A 15,048-nucleotide genomic window follows, 5' to 3' on the forward strand; every position below is an offset into this window, starting at 1 on the left:
ATTACCAATGACACAAAGTTGGACTTGGTTAAAGCAGCATGTGAAGAGAGGACAACCAAACAGCAGAAAGTTTAAAATGCCCACCTTCGAGTCTGGGCCCGAGGACACAGTCAGACTGATTGGCGAGGTGGTCCCATCCTCCCTCTCCACCAGCATTGGGCTGTTTCCTGGTCGCACAACCACCACCCCTGATGCTGCTGCAGCTGGTGGCTGTTGTACAGCCTGGGCACCATTGTTGTCGTCCTCATCATCGTCCGAGAGCTCACCCTCCCAGGACATGGGCCGCTCGCGCTCCTCCGTGTTGTCCCCCCATGTGACCCCTGGCTGGCTGGCTCCATTCACCCGCTGCTTCTTGGGTCGCAGGTGCACTGCCAGCCCTTCACCGGTCACCTACATGTGTCATTAAACCCACAGAGAAAATAACTGCGGAATTAGTTTCTGAGGGCATTATTTTCCTCCGCCACAGTGACTCAGTGCCTACAGCATTCTGACACTGGTCCAGGGATGGGACTGCCCCAAGTCATTTTAGAACAATTTTTGGAGCAGATTAAATTTCATTTTTGGAGAAATTTAGAGCACATAAAATTTCATTTTGAAGCAGTTTGGAGCAGGCCAATCTGAATTTTGTTGGAGTAATGGAATATGGCAGCGCACTTTGCAACTATGACGGAACACAGAAAAAAAGCAACACAAGCGCTGCACTGCAACTGTCTTAAAGGGACACTAAAGGCAAATACTAAGTCGATGTGGACTGTTTAAATACTATTCCACAAACTTCGCAACGCATGTTTCGTGTCAAGAAGAGACTTAGTTTACAAGAAAATTGCATCTGAAGGGTCCGAATGCCTTTATTGCAATTCAAATCTCCCGCCACCAAACTGGGGAGTGTTGACATGGCATACGCCATCACTGCCCTTTGCTGACGTCGGTGATTAAAACAGCGCCCGACAGACGGCAGTACAGTTTTTTGCACGTAATGCAAATGCGCGACCATGGAGAAACCGAGCCAAGACAGAGCGGTAAATTTGCCGCTGCAGCTGCTCTTGGTGAAGTGGTGTGGACTGTTCGGGCATCCCGCAATATCACATGGAAGTGGAATTCTCAGCTACTTGCAGTCAGTTTGTACGAGTTTCGCAAGCCAGCAAAACCAGCGTAGCACTACGCGATAACGAAACTACTGAAAAGTGAAAGCGCGAGCAGTGCTGAGTGCAGCGAAAACTAAACTTTTCAACTGCTCACGTTGTTGTAAAGGGTAATGTCAATGAACTCTTTCTAAAATGTAATAGAACAGGACAAGTAGCATTTTCTTTCATCTTATAACCTTAATGCGATACAATGATGTTTTTATAACGAGTGGTTGAGTCGTAGTGGCAGAATTTAAATGAGTGCCTTCGTCATAAGGCATGTACTTGAATGTCCCAGGGAAGTCTCTAATCGTGCCCTGCATTTACCTAAATTTCCCGATTACTAAGGCTCTGCTTGTGATAATATTGACGCCTTTGAGATTCTCCAGCACTAGTCTATCACTTTAGCTTAACTTAATATTTGCCTTTAGTGTCCCTTTAAGCAACGTCTTAAGGTGAACTTTGAAGCAGTTTACCCTGATACTGAAGCGGTCTAGTGCATGCAAATTTTGGTAGTAGTGCCTGTAGATTTTTAATTGGTGGTACAAGTACAACAAACATGCATTCTGCAATAGTGTGTCCGAAATTTCACAAAGTAGCAAAAGACATTTTTACAAATTCTTTTTTCTTTAATGTCTCGACAGTGTGGGTGAAGTGCATGGAAATGCGCTTCACCAACAGACCAACAGAGAAGCCAGAGTTATGAACTACTGTGGTTTATTGAAAGCCATTTCTACATAAAACAAATAGTTGCATCTTGCTGTAAGCCAATCAGAATGCGGAGCTTTGTAGCTATAGTGTACTAGAATATGGAAGAGTGGGTCGAGCGGCGGCACGGCACATGCTTGCCTGTAAAGCCGGAAACAGCGGTGGCACTACGATCAAACTATATATTCCCGCACCGACGCTCATGATGATAGCGGAAAATGTTCACAAATTATGTGGTCCAATTGACGCAGTAACATAATTTCTGGGTCATCCTATGTCACCGCAGACCCAGAGAGCCGGAATCGACCCTGGGCTGGTATAACATAAAACTATTCCAATCTGCTTTTATTCCAAATCCGCCATTAGCCCTTCCATGATAGGTCAAAATGGCTCAGGACTCGCCCATATGGGCACAAAAACAGATTGGAATAATGGTTTTACGTTATACTGGCCCTGGAGACAGGACACCCATCTGCTGAACCCACTTCAGCGCGCACCCCTTTCCAATATCTAGCTCTCTCGCAGTGCCCTCATCCTACTTTTCGTTGTATTGCGCCTCAGCTAATGAGTGCCGCGCCGCTGGGCCCACTCAACCGCATTCTAGTACACTCTAACTACAGCCACCCTGGCTGTTCCGACAGCAGCGACGACAGCCGACAGGTGACAAAGTTTGATTTGTGATTTGTGACAAAAATTACAGGTGACAAAGTTTTTTAAAAAAAGCCAAGTTCATACAGAATTGTTGTGGAATCACGAGAGCTAAAAGCATAACTGAAAGCAATCATCCCAGAATACACACTCGGCACAGCTATCACAAAGAGGTTACAAGTGAAAGGTCATGTAACAATTTGGCACGAACACCATCTTCAACAGGGTACACCCCCTATGCAGTAGTAGCCACATTCTGCACGATAAGTTCTGCACTTTACTTCCCCCATTTGCATTCATGTTTGTTGTAACATAGAAGTTTTCTTTTATAATTCCACTCATTCCCACTTTTTATATAAATTTCCGCATTTCAAAAACAACGTATTCCACTTAAGTGCTGCCAGGAAGAGTCAAGCTCAACACTTAGCTGTATCTCCCATACCTTCTCCTTCAAACTATTTGAGAAAGACAGAAGGAAAAAGAAAGAGACTAAGCCTGAAAAACGTACTTGGGAAAATCTTGACAAAGGCACACTTATGATCTGGAGAGTTACAGCTCACCTGCATGACCTCTGGGTCGTCCCCGTCATCCTGGGGGGCAGCCCCCAAAGGGGGAGGGGGCGCCACGGGGCACACGCGCACTTCCTCCATGCCGCACTGCACCACCATGAAAACACTGGCGTTTCCGGGCCCTCAGCTGGCAGCTGCCCACAGGCTAGGGCCATGTTTGCACTGCTGCCTGTCAGCTGTAACGAGAACACTCATTACCATCAACAAATCATCTTGCTGCAAAATTGACCATTCCCAGGTCTCTCTCAGTTCCTTGATTTCATAACATGCTTTGTTCCTTGGATCCAAAATTTAACACCACATGGTTTAGTAGGCACATTATTGCTCAATGTGTTGTTTTGCACTCTTTAAAAACCGGTGGTAAGAAGAATGAAGCTACACACTGGGCCCATGAAACCTAATATGCTCAAGAAATGCACAAAAAGAAGTGAAGAGATCTGCATGGAGCCGAAAATGTCGAAGTGCTTTTGAACACCTGTGATATGGGCAACGATGCTTGTGTGAATTAGCAGTGAGCTTCATTTAAAAGCACGCTAATGAGGAATATTGTTAAGCTTCACTGGTAAATTACACTTCTCAAATACCCAAATGGCCAATCTTCCCGAGAGAGAAGGTCTAGTAAGACTGAAAGGAATCCAAAACAAAACATTGGTGGTGGAGGGCTCCAGATTAATTTTCACCACCTGGGTTCGTATAATTCAAAATGTGGCGCCACATAAAGGGGGTCATGGGTATTGAAGGTAAAAAAAAAAAATTTCAATTGTTTTTTAATATCTACTCTCATGGACCACCTGCTGGCAAAAAAAAAAAAAAAAAAAAAACTAGCTGAAAATGACATGTCTAAGTAAAAACACTGTTTATCCTACAAAATTATCAGTATTGCCCATGAAAGCACTGAAAATTACCCATTTTATGCTGTTTGCCATTCCAAATTCCAAAAAGTGCTTATCAGAACCAGGTCATTGGTCTTATTTGAAAGAGCATCTTTCTGCCTTGCTTTCCTGCTAAAAATTGTCCTTCAACGCTGCTTCAAAAGAAAGCTATCTGGTATATCTTTGCACACTTTTAGGTTTTTCTGAGTTTTTTTTTTTTCAAATTATTTTTTCAAGTTGCAAATTTTGGAAGTGGCACCATCTCTCTGCTACGCATTCAATCATTCAATTCTCTTAATTATTTTTTTTGTCTGAATGCTAGAGTGCAGAACACTACGATAGAGTGTTCTAGGACAAGCAACATTTCGAAATCTCGTAGAAATCAATAACAAAAAATTCACACTTGCAATGTTAAAACTTTAGAATTTCATAACTTCTTCTACAATATAGGTACAAACATCCAAATGCTAAATTGCACTGTTCAGACTATCAGAAACATGCCTGCTTAATTTTAGCTCTCTTGTTGTAGTACATTTTTTTTTGCAGCTCACCTCCCATATGTTTAATTGCTACCTTTCTTTTTAATTGACTTAGACAAAAGTCAATTGCATATTCGCAATCAGCACACGACAGAAAATTTTGCTGGAAATTTCAAGTGTCTGAAGTCATAACAAATATGTTTTTTTTTTTTAACCCTTGTCCCCCTTAACCCTTTAAACTAGACATACAAATACCCAGTACAAAATCTGTATTTTCTATCTAAACGTGCAAAACACATCAAGAATAAGCATAATCAACAAAAAGAAAAAAATATTTTGCGGAAAATTTTTCTGCAATAGGGGGAAAATCCCAAGAAGAAAACTGAAGCAGGCTTCACCCCCAAGCCGCGTAAAGCTCAGTTATCAATTTGTATAGACAGCTCTCATCAAATGTGAACCATAAGTGTACATTTCATTTGCTTTACATCACATGTGCAGCACCACTGCAGATGGATATCTTGCATCGGCATGTCGCTTCTGACCTTGCTTTCGAAAGACAGTGAGTCGCGTGCTTAACTTCTTCCTTGTCCAGTGTTCCTCCACTAAACCAATAAATGATGCTTGCTGCCTGTCATTCAGGGTTGGCCGATGACATTTAGCCAGAAACTTCGTACTCAATACTGAAACTTGGCAAGAAAAATTTTTCTGGTATGTTGCCTGTAGGCAGCACTTGTCAATAAAGGGTTAAGCAGCACAACACCCATAGCAGCAGCTCAACTAAACCAGCATAGCAATTTGTTAAGCAGACTTACTTTACAGTCGGTCTATAGTAGACCAGCCAAACACTTGCACAATGCTCCGCATATCAAAGTTGATCATAACAAGTGTCTAATGTTTTTGCAAGGTCGATAAAATACGAGGGCACATCAGAAGTCTTTGCCCCTATTTTTTATTAGACAAAATAAGGTACATACACGTAATTACAAATTTATGTACTATTCTACGTACCTTACAATATTTTTACACATAGTCCCCACGCTGGTTCAGACATTTGTTCCATTGCAGCACTAAATTTGAGATGCCCCTGTGGTCTCCCACCACGCACACAGCCTCCCCGAACGCTCATTGTCATGCAAGTCTTCACAGCCTTTTGCGAACTCACAACACCACCACTTCATACTTCTCAAAAGGAGACACTTTTCCCCATACATGGGCTGCATTTCCCTGTGGATTTCGATGGGCATTCTTCCCTTGCTCCATATAAAACGAATCACACTACATTGCTGGTACGCCGTGGACGTGTGAAGCACAACCACCATCTTTAACTGACAGCAGCGCCATGCCGCGGAGCTACCGGCAGGTAAGGCCGGGCCAGTCCAGGAAAGGTCCACCGCTGGGAATGGATATGTTGACTTCGCATTTACAGCCGTAATTTGGCTAAAACAATATGGGCAAAGACTTTCTGATTCGTCCTTGTATTACTTTCACACATTATTTTGGTCAATAAAGTTTACTGAAAGCCAGATTTCGTACAGTTTTCTTTTTTTCCCCACCTAATAGGTGCTGGACAACCCCTTTAATATTCTAGGACATATTATTTATTTAGCTAAATGGATGATGCCACAAGTCTAAACTGCCTTCTAGGTATAAATAAAGCATTTATCACGTGAAGCACCTAAGAAAAATTGTTGCAGCAGGCGCTTCGCTTCTGAAAACCATTCAGAGCAAATGAAAGTGGTTCTTACACCATACACTAGTTGCTGAAGACAAAAGATACACGATGTGCAACCATAATGGTAGAGGTGATCACGAGATATATGGGTGCAGCAAGGGCCTTAAAAACTGCTACTGCAAAATGACTTCATAACGAATGCAATTTATGAACGAGCTTTTCAAGGTACCCTGAAAGCTAAAACACTTGGAGCAGCAACTTGGTTATTTACTCTCCCCACCCTGACCCTTATATAAAAGTGCAATTATAAAGTGAGGTATAAAATATTAATACCTACTTACTGCTATACCACCATGCAGCATTGACAATTTAAAATCATGCCAACAGCCCTGTTAAAACACTGCCTGACAAGCTATACTAACTAATAGCTATAGTAGGGTTCTAATGATGCAAATTGCACATTTCATTCTCATTTGCAGCATGCCAAACGGTGTTATCTAATTACTGTAGCATTTCAGTGATGCTCTCAAATGAAAATTTTATTTTAATTATGAAAAAATTATGCAAATCCCACGCATTGTTAGAATTGATGCATGCAAAGCTTTGATGCAGATGCTTGTGTTAATAATAAAGCTGTTGACAATCTGTGATGTGACGTAGATACTGTGTTGACGTCATGCATGCGACGACATTGCTTGTGTCAGAGCAATACACAAGAATCGTCACTTGTCTTCAGGTTGTGTTTCCTTTTTTTCAGTGCTATAAATATGTAATATACATGACAATGAATTAAGGTGACTTGTGTCTTTGGCTGCACTGCTTCCAAGATTGTCTCATGTTACAAGCTACATTAAAACCCCTGTGAAGACATAGTGTGCAGGTATCAGTTCGCTCTACCCCCCCCCCCCCCCCCCCCAAAGTCACCACCTTTGATTACAATGTCTACCAGATCAGCCCAGTTTACTGTCACAGTCTCTGGGACTGGTCCAGTTCACTAGGCAAGAGATCGACGAATGTCAAACCCAGGAAAAGAAGAACAGAAAGATTCACTTTGACATCTGATCCAATGATACAAACAGCATTCTTTACTACCCTGAAAAGAAATTCAGTTGCGTGCTCCTCAGTTACTGCAAGGTGAATACAAGAATCTTCACACAAATGCAAACCTAAAATTTCACTTTAACGAAAGTATTTTGTTCGATAGCCAAAATGCACTGCACGTTAGGATTAAAAATTAAATTAATAAAAATTTGGGGTTTTACATGTCAAAACCACGATCTGATTATGAGGCACACCGTAGTGGGGGACTTTGGATTAATTTTGACCACTTGGTGTTCTTTAATGTGCACCCAATGCACAGTACACGGATGTTTTTACATTTTGCTCCCATCTAATGCAGCTGCCATAGCCGGGATTTGGTCCTGCGACCTAGTTCTTAGCAGCACAATGCCATAGTCACCAAGATTCACTTTAATGTTCCGTTTATTTGTGCTGTCATCATCAGGCTAGCTTATCAGCTTCACCCTTCCAATATGGTGAAGAAAACAAAACTTTGCCCACAGCGGGTTGCACATTAGGATTAGCGACTTTTAACAGCGAAGCTGTTTAAGCCAGCCGTAATTTGTGGTGAGTATAAAGAAACTACCAAGAAAGAAAATGAAATAAACTTTCTTGCCGAGGCGGGATTCGAACCCGCGTACCCCCGGTCCCAAAGCAAGCGTTGCAACCACTAGGCTATACAGCCACGCTTGCAGAACATGCATTTATGCGAACCATACGATTGCGTTCGAGCGTCGTCGTCTTCGTCCACAGCTGACATGTTTGTACGCTCGTGCTCTGCGAGGTGAAGAGGTTTTGCGCGCTATGAGAGCGAGAGAGAGACACATTCACGGAGCAGGTTTCCTGGAACGCAGTGTCGGCATTGGAGCGCGGTGTAATGTTGCAAGCTGCGCTATGCAACGCGCAGTGACGGTCGTAAGTCCGAGACGCCTGAAAAGAGATTATCATCATCATGAGTAATGAAATGAAAAGTTCGCAGTGACGGCCGTAAGTCCGAGACGCCTGAAAAGAGATTATCATCATCATGAGTAATGAAATGAAAAGTTCGCGCGGACTTCCGGAAAATGCTAGGCTATGATCGCCCAGCTTTGCTGTTTCAAGCGTTGCGCGGCCGAGTACAAGGTTAAGCATTTTTTCCCCCTCTTGAAATCAGAGTGAGTGTGCATGTGCATGCATGTCTGTATGTAAAATGAAGTTTGGAAATGTTTATCCCCTAAACTCACTATTGTGAAAATTAGCATTGGCATAAATCAGTCTAGAATATTGCTGAAAGAAAAGGTCACATTGTACCACCTGAACTCGATTTCACGTGAAATGGTAGCCTTGTCATATGATGGAACAAACTTGCATGGCTAAAATAAACTGGGAACTATGCTTTCACGTAGCCAGAAATACGTAGACTCCGCTTCAACATAACTTGAAGGGACAGAAAAACGTGTTCTGTTTATCTTAAGTTTCATTTAAGTGAAGGACACAAATGTCACTAAGAATCGTTTTATCTGAAATGCGTTTCAGTGTTGTGATGTTACTATAGCGAAAAAAAAAAAAAAATTTACTACACTCTGCTTCTAATATTATATAGCTTCCTTTCCACAAGATCGTGTTCAAGCATGAAAGAATTCCCAATAATTCTACGCAGTCCTCGCATTCAAAAAAGCGCTGTAGATTTAACTACATCTCTTGCTGTCTGGTCCAAAACAGCAATGTGGACTGGAACAGTAATATCTATGACTTCATCAATAAAATCATAGTCTCACCAAGAATTTCACGAATAGTATTTTCAACTGACTCCTCAGAGAAGGTAACAAGGGCATCATTTGAGGTCTTTTATTCCTGGTGGCATTAACAAAACAGTAGTGTCAGCCTGACTGCTAGATCTTACCAACTGCGTAGTGCTCTCTTCCTCTACAGGGATCATTATGTGCCTATAGCAAAGTCCTCATGATGAAAACACCGTGGCAACTTCAACATACTTAATTTGCATTAACTTTCACGCAAGTGCCTAATGGATTGGAGTTTCTTCACTATTTGTAGCATCGCCATTTGACATGTTCGTCAGACTTTTTCTATTATACACCATTGAGGTAAGTGGTTGTTTTGGTTGAAGTTCTGTTTAACTGGAGTTCACAAAAAGATGAGTTCTATCTAACCATTTCCATCTAAGTTTGCTAACATTGGGCGGCTAACCAAAGTTGATACCATTGTTCCGTTTATCCAGCATTTCTGTGCAAGTTTTGTTTATCTGGAGTCCACTGTATATTACTGCCAGAGCAGTTAATTCTTTGTTCAGCAAAAGCAACAATTGTTGCTGTCACCGTACACATATTGTTGCCATATGCAGGCCTTCTGTGCCTGGTGAAAATCATACTTTTGACATCCAAAGTATGTGACACTTTATCATCCAAAGTATGTGACACTATATCACACTTTGAAAACATGATACTTCATCTGCCTACATGAAGTCAAACGAAACAAGCGTGAAAAATCTCCATTTTCACTGGTAATCTCAGTGAACAAAGAGTTAAAAGCTTGAAGAAATTCAGTTTGCTGTATTCTTTCCATTACACCATCATTGCCATGCTGTTCTGTTTGTGTTGTCATCATCAGGCTAGCTCATCATCAGCTATATGGTGAAAAAAAAAAAAAAAACTTTGCCCACTACTGCCACTAGGTATCAAACTTATGCCCCTGCAGCAATGTGCAGTTTGGATGGAGCCAGGCACATCAACCACTGTTATCATGCAGCTTTGGCAGCTGAAAGGTGCTCTTTTTGCTCCACGCAATATACCCCGTTTATATTTTACAAAAGATCTGAGTCAGAGACCCACTGATAAACCAAGACTGGTGTTTATTCGAAAGAACATGTTGGCCGCTCTTGCAATTAAGCATGACTTAAGAGCGTGCAACGGTGGGCTGAAAAATCTTGGGAGGCGGCGTGCTGGGACTTAGTCATAGCGACAACCACCAGGTACATGCGTCATCTGCTTAGGTGTTGTTTAAAGGCTGCTAGCAAGAAAACTATCCATTTACCAGCCTTGCGATTCTGGCAAGACTGCTTTAGTGGTAAATAATACTCATTTATGACAAATTTAGCCAAAGTGGCTCTAATTTTTTTTATTGCTGGTTAGTTGTCAATGCTCTCCATTAAAAGGCCTCTAAACAACCTCTGAACATGTTTTTACAGATTTCAAACAAACATGTGCATCGCGTAGAGAATGCAGTGACCATCATCTCTGGCGAATGCGGTAGCGCTACTCGCCATGGGAACTCCACAAATTTAATAACAATCCCGTGTTTCTCTCCTGGCCTTTCTAGTGCCTCCTTCGAGCGTCATGATGTCAACAGGGTGCTCCAGGTATGTCACCAGGGTTAACAGCTGGCGATTGGTTGGTCTTCGAGGAACGATAGCGCCAACAAACATGACCAGAGCCCACTGTGTGCTTGAGAATGGAGGGGGGCTTGCCCATGTACACCACTAAACCTTTTATGGAGCTTCCATTCAGTCAGCTTCACGCAGAAGGTGATTTGGGGTGGACGATGGAGGAGCCTTTTTTCTGGCGTGCAGACATGACCTGTAGCTTTCACTGCACTGCTTAAAGTTGCTGAGCATATATGGCAAGGTAGAGAGAGCGCCAGTGGGGAGAATAGCGAAGAGCAAGAAACCAGCAGTGGCCGCATTTTCAATCATCAAACTCCTGCAACTTTGCAATTATTGCACCGTTTAAAAATATTCTTGCAGCAATATGTTCACAGCAGACTAGTACACATCAGCCACTATGTAACTAATTTTCAAGCTCAGGGTAGTTTAGGGGTCCTTTAAGGCACATGTAGTATTTTCGAGCTTAACCATTGATTAGTGTTCTCCAGTGACTTTTCTGAAATAACAGAAGTTGAAATTCAAAGAAAGAAGGTTGCCAAATCACATGTATTAGTTTCGATTCGCATGGCAACCCCTCATTAGATGGCTTTGATGAGGGGTCAAATATACAAAGCTTTGTGTGATGCCACTACCAAAGGTTTACAAAGCATTTTCATTATTGATAGTGTCCTATATTTTTAATTGTTTATGAACTTATTGTGCTTAGCCATGGAGACACTGCCCACCCCATTTTTAATGAATAACATGTTGGGGAGGGGGGTGCGGGAGCACGACTCTGGACATCCCCCCTCCCCCTCTCCCCCTCTCCCCCCCCATCAAAGTAGTTACATCAATGTTCGACTTGCTTGCAAATTGTTTGCAAGCTATACAGGGTTCGTACAGGTTTCCAAGGCAAAAATTCAAGGATATTCCAAGACTTTCCAGGTCCTGTCACAGGTTTTTCAAGGACTCAAAGCGGCATCCAAAGTAGGATTTCTTTACTCTAACATTTCCAAAAATGACTAGTCTCGTTGCATTTACAATAAATAAATTATATCACAATTATAATAAAACGTCTAGCCTTGATAACTTCTCAAGATCACAACAAAGAATGAATGCTTACAACAGCGGCTGAGATTTCTCCAGTATAGGCTGGGTGAAGTTCACCACAAATATTCAAAACATTCAGCGTAGGGTTATTGCGCTAAAATAAAAAGAAATAAATGTATATCCCAATGATGTTAATATTGTGTAGCCTTGATCACTTTGCAAAATCACAACAATACAGAAGAAAAAGAAGTTCACAAAACACACTGAATGCTCCCAACAGCTACTCTGACTTCTCCAGTATTAACTGGGCAAATTTACCAAACATTTCCAAACCATTCAGTGTAGTCTTGCTACACATCCATTATATTATAAAAAAATAGATGTACAGTATATTGCAATTTTTTAAAACATGCCTCAAGTCCGCAATATTAAATGTTGACACAACAAACACTCACAACAGCTCTCAGGCTTCTGCAGTATTAGCTGGGTTGGTTCATCAAACATTTCCAAAACATTCAGCATAATGTTATTGCACTTATATTATCATAATATTATAGCAAACCTCCATCCGAAGGCACAAAGGCACTGAGCATCAGTGGTAAAGTTGCTCCACTAAAGCTCTCTTCAGCTTCACCTCGCGCGCAAGAGGGAAAGTGGGAAAAGGCAGACCAACGGGCGAGGAGTGAAACGAACGATAGGATGAGAAAAGCAGCGTAAACACAGCCAGCACCCAAGCGCGGCACGCATCTCTCACTCCGTTCACGGTTTGACGCGGTGAAGCCTTTTATTTTTTCCCTGCAGTTCTGCAAAATGGAACTGTGTGTGCTCGTGCCGGCGTATTGCTTCTGAAATGGGGAGTATGTCAGATCGATGCCGATCTACCACAGAAAGGAGGTCGCAATGTCAATATCAGAGTGCATTGCTCACGAAATTCAAGGATTTTCAAGGAAGGAAAAAAATTTGAGGACTTTCAAGGGCCTTGAAAATGCACTTTTCAATTTCAAGGGTTTTCAAGGACCTGTACGCACCCTGCTATATCTACGGCACATTTTCTCAAATCAGTTCAGAAAAGCGACCCAAACTTGAAACTGTAATTACATAAACAACCAAGAAACTAATTATTGATTGTGTGCTCAAAAATGTGTAAAATATATAGACGTGTTTTAGAGCCACTGCCAACATTTTTTATGAAGTAATATACAGCTTATGTGTTCATTTAGATTTGCTAAATGAAATAAAAATTAAAAAGCTTGAAAAGATATATATATATATATATATATTTTTTTTTTTTTCGTGGGTAAGCTTTGTATGCCAGAAAAATTTCCATGCTAAAGCACTCAGCTAAAATAGAATCACATGTTATCGCAAGGCTGGCATTTATCGTAGCATGCGATTCCATTACCTGAACACCCACCCTATCCCTTTTCAGGCTGCAGAGCCATCCCTTTCCTTAATAAAGATTTTTCATTCGTTCATAGAGGCCAAGGTGGTGAGCTTAAACAAAAGATGATAGTTGTCTAATTTTATCACAGATCCTTGAGTCAAAACAAATATCTGCCACTTTAGGGACGTCTGCAATGTCAAGAAAAAGTAAAACTGCTATTTGGAGCTGCTAGTACTAAAAACTTGCCCCGTGTGTGAGACATCTTGGCCCATAGATCTATCTGCGTTCATCAAGATGAACGAACAACAAATTTTCCTAAATGTAGACATTTCTGCAGTACATGAGAAGAAAAAAAAAAAAACAGCGACATGAGCTATCCCATGTTTTCTAGAGTGCATTTTAACAAACCCATAGCCACAAACAAGCAATAAATGAGAATCTTCTGGGCTGCATAAACGAAGAAGAAAAAAGAAAAAACCCTACCTGACGAGCTGGACTTGTATAACAACAAGAATGTGTTGACGCTACTGCAGTTAGTCATTATTTATATCTGTTACTTATTACTCCCTTGATGGGCTGGGTTATTTGTCTGAACAACACCCGCTACTTCCAAACTGTTCACGCAGGCAGCTCTCAAAATCTACCATGTGACAATTTATTCTTATGCCAAGAATTCTCATCCTACAGAGCCACATCTTAAATAATTTATCTAAAATGCACTAGCAAATTAAGGCTTTCATGAGAACGCTTGCTTGGTTAATGAACGAAGAATCACCCATACTTTTCAGTATATCCCCTGAGCAAAGGAGTATGGCATATGCCCTTACAGTGGCAGATTTTACAAATTACCATTCATCATGCAAAGAGCAGCTGAGAGTCATTCCATGAAAAACATGCCAAACATTTCACTCAATCATCTCATATACCTACAAAAAAAAAAAAAAAAAAATCCTCGAAGTTCAACGTGCCACATAGTGTGTTTCATCTGAGTTCTATTCTAAAAGGAAAATGATTCATCATGTGACCAAACACTGTATTTTCTCGTAGGAGGTAAACCTACCAATAGTATAAAAACATTATAAATTGAAGTTCCATGTGAGCATTTTTATGAATAATTGCATAATCCTGCAACTTAGTTCATTAACAGTTGGGTGCCAGTTAGAGTCATTCTTTATACCTGCAACTCAGTACTCCCTTATAATTCCAAAATGTGCAATTTTTACAAACCTGCATTTAAAAATCTTTTTGTGGCATCTACTATAGTCACATTTTATGCATCCACCATTCATACATTACTCAATATGTACATTTTCTCGTTGCTTAATTTAACCATCTTTTCTTTTTCTTTTGGGGGTTTTACGTGCCAAAACCAGTTCTGATTATGAGGCACGCCGTAGTGGAGGGCTCCGGATTCATTTTGACCACCTGGGGTTCTTTAATGTGCACTACAACGCAAGCACACGGGTGTTTTTGCATTTTGCCTCCATCAAAACGCGGCCGCCTTAACCATTTCATTTCAGAAAAAAAATCCTAAATTTTGTAGGGATTGAGAAAGGCGTCGGCGCCATTGCGCGGGCTTCACCTGTTCTGCCATCCCCCGCCTTTTCCCCGTCCCGCTCCTAACCGGTGCCCGCGGTGCAGGGGCGTAGCCAGAAATTTTTTTCGGGGGGGGGGGGGTTCACCGGCCCGACCGGGGGGGGGGCAAGCTTCTGCTTTCCTCTAGGTCACGTGATCGATAATAAATGTCGGTAGTTTAAGCACACTCTATACATGTATACCAAAGACATGGGACTCCCCCCCCCCCCCCCCGCCCCCTCGCGTGTGCGTGTGCTTGTGAAGAGATTAAGTAAAAAGTAAAGTAAGCTCAGTAAATACAGTAAGTACGACAGGTACAGTGGGCGTTTGGAGCAACGGTCTCTCATCGCGCCACTGAATGGACCAGTCTTCGAAAACGCATCATTGAGAGGACCCGTGCGATCGGAGAAGACATCATTAATTGTTAATTTCCGTTAAGCGTAGATGGCGTCGTCCTCGTCGGGGCGAAGTGCGTTTCAGAAGTCAAGGACGGCTATACGCGTGAAAATGCACGTGTGACCAGGCCATACCTACTCCCATAGCAATAGCT

The 15,048-nt window shown here is 41.8% G+C and overlaps 1 protein-coding gene across 1 annotated transcript in view; it reads right to left on the reverse strand.

Annotated features, from left to right (window-relative positions):
* LOC119432764 (nuclear hormone receptor FTZ-F1 beta-like) overlaps window positions 1-15,048 on the reverse strand; it is a 143,485-nt gene that overhangs the window by 104,484 nt on the left and 23,953 nt on the right. Inside the window, exons 2-3 of the mRNA XM_037699924.2 lie at window positions 3,041-3,225; window positions 85-390 (exon numbers count right to left, since the gene is read on the reverse strand). Coding sequence (XP_037555852.1) covers window positions 85-390; window positions 3,041-3,148 — 414 coding nt within the window. The 5' untranslated portion in view covers window positions 3,149-3,225. The remainder of the gene's footprint in view (window positions 1-84; window positions 391-3,040; window positions 3,226-15,048) is intronic.

This window comes from Dermacentor silvarum, chromosome 1 (genome assembly GCF_013339745.2).
Source record: "Dermacentor silvarum isolate Dsil-2018 chromosome 1, BIME_Dsil_1.4, whole genome shotgun sequence".
Lineage (NCBI taxonomy): Eukaryota > Metazoa > Arthropoda > Arachnida > Ixodida > Ixodidae > Dermacentor > Dermacentor silvarum.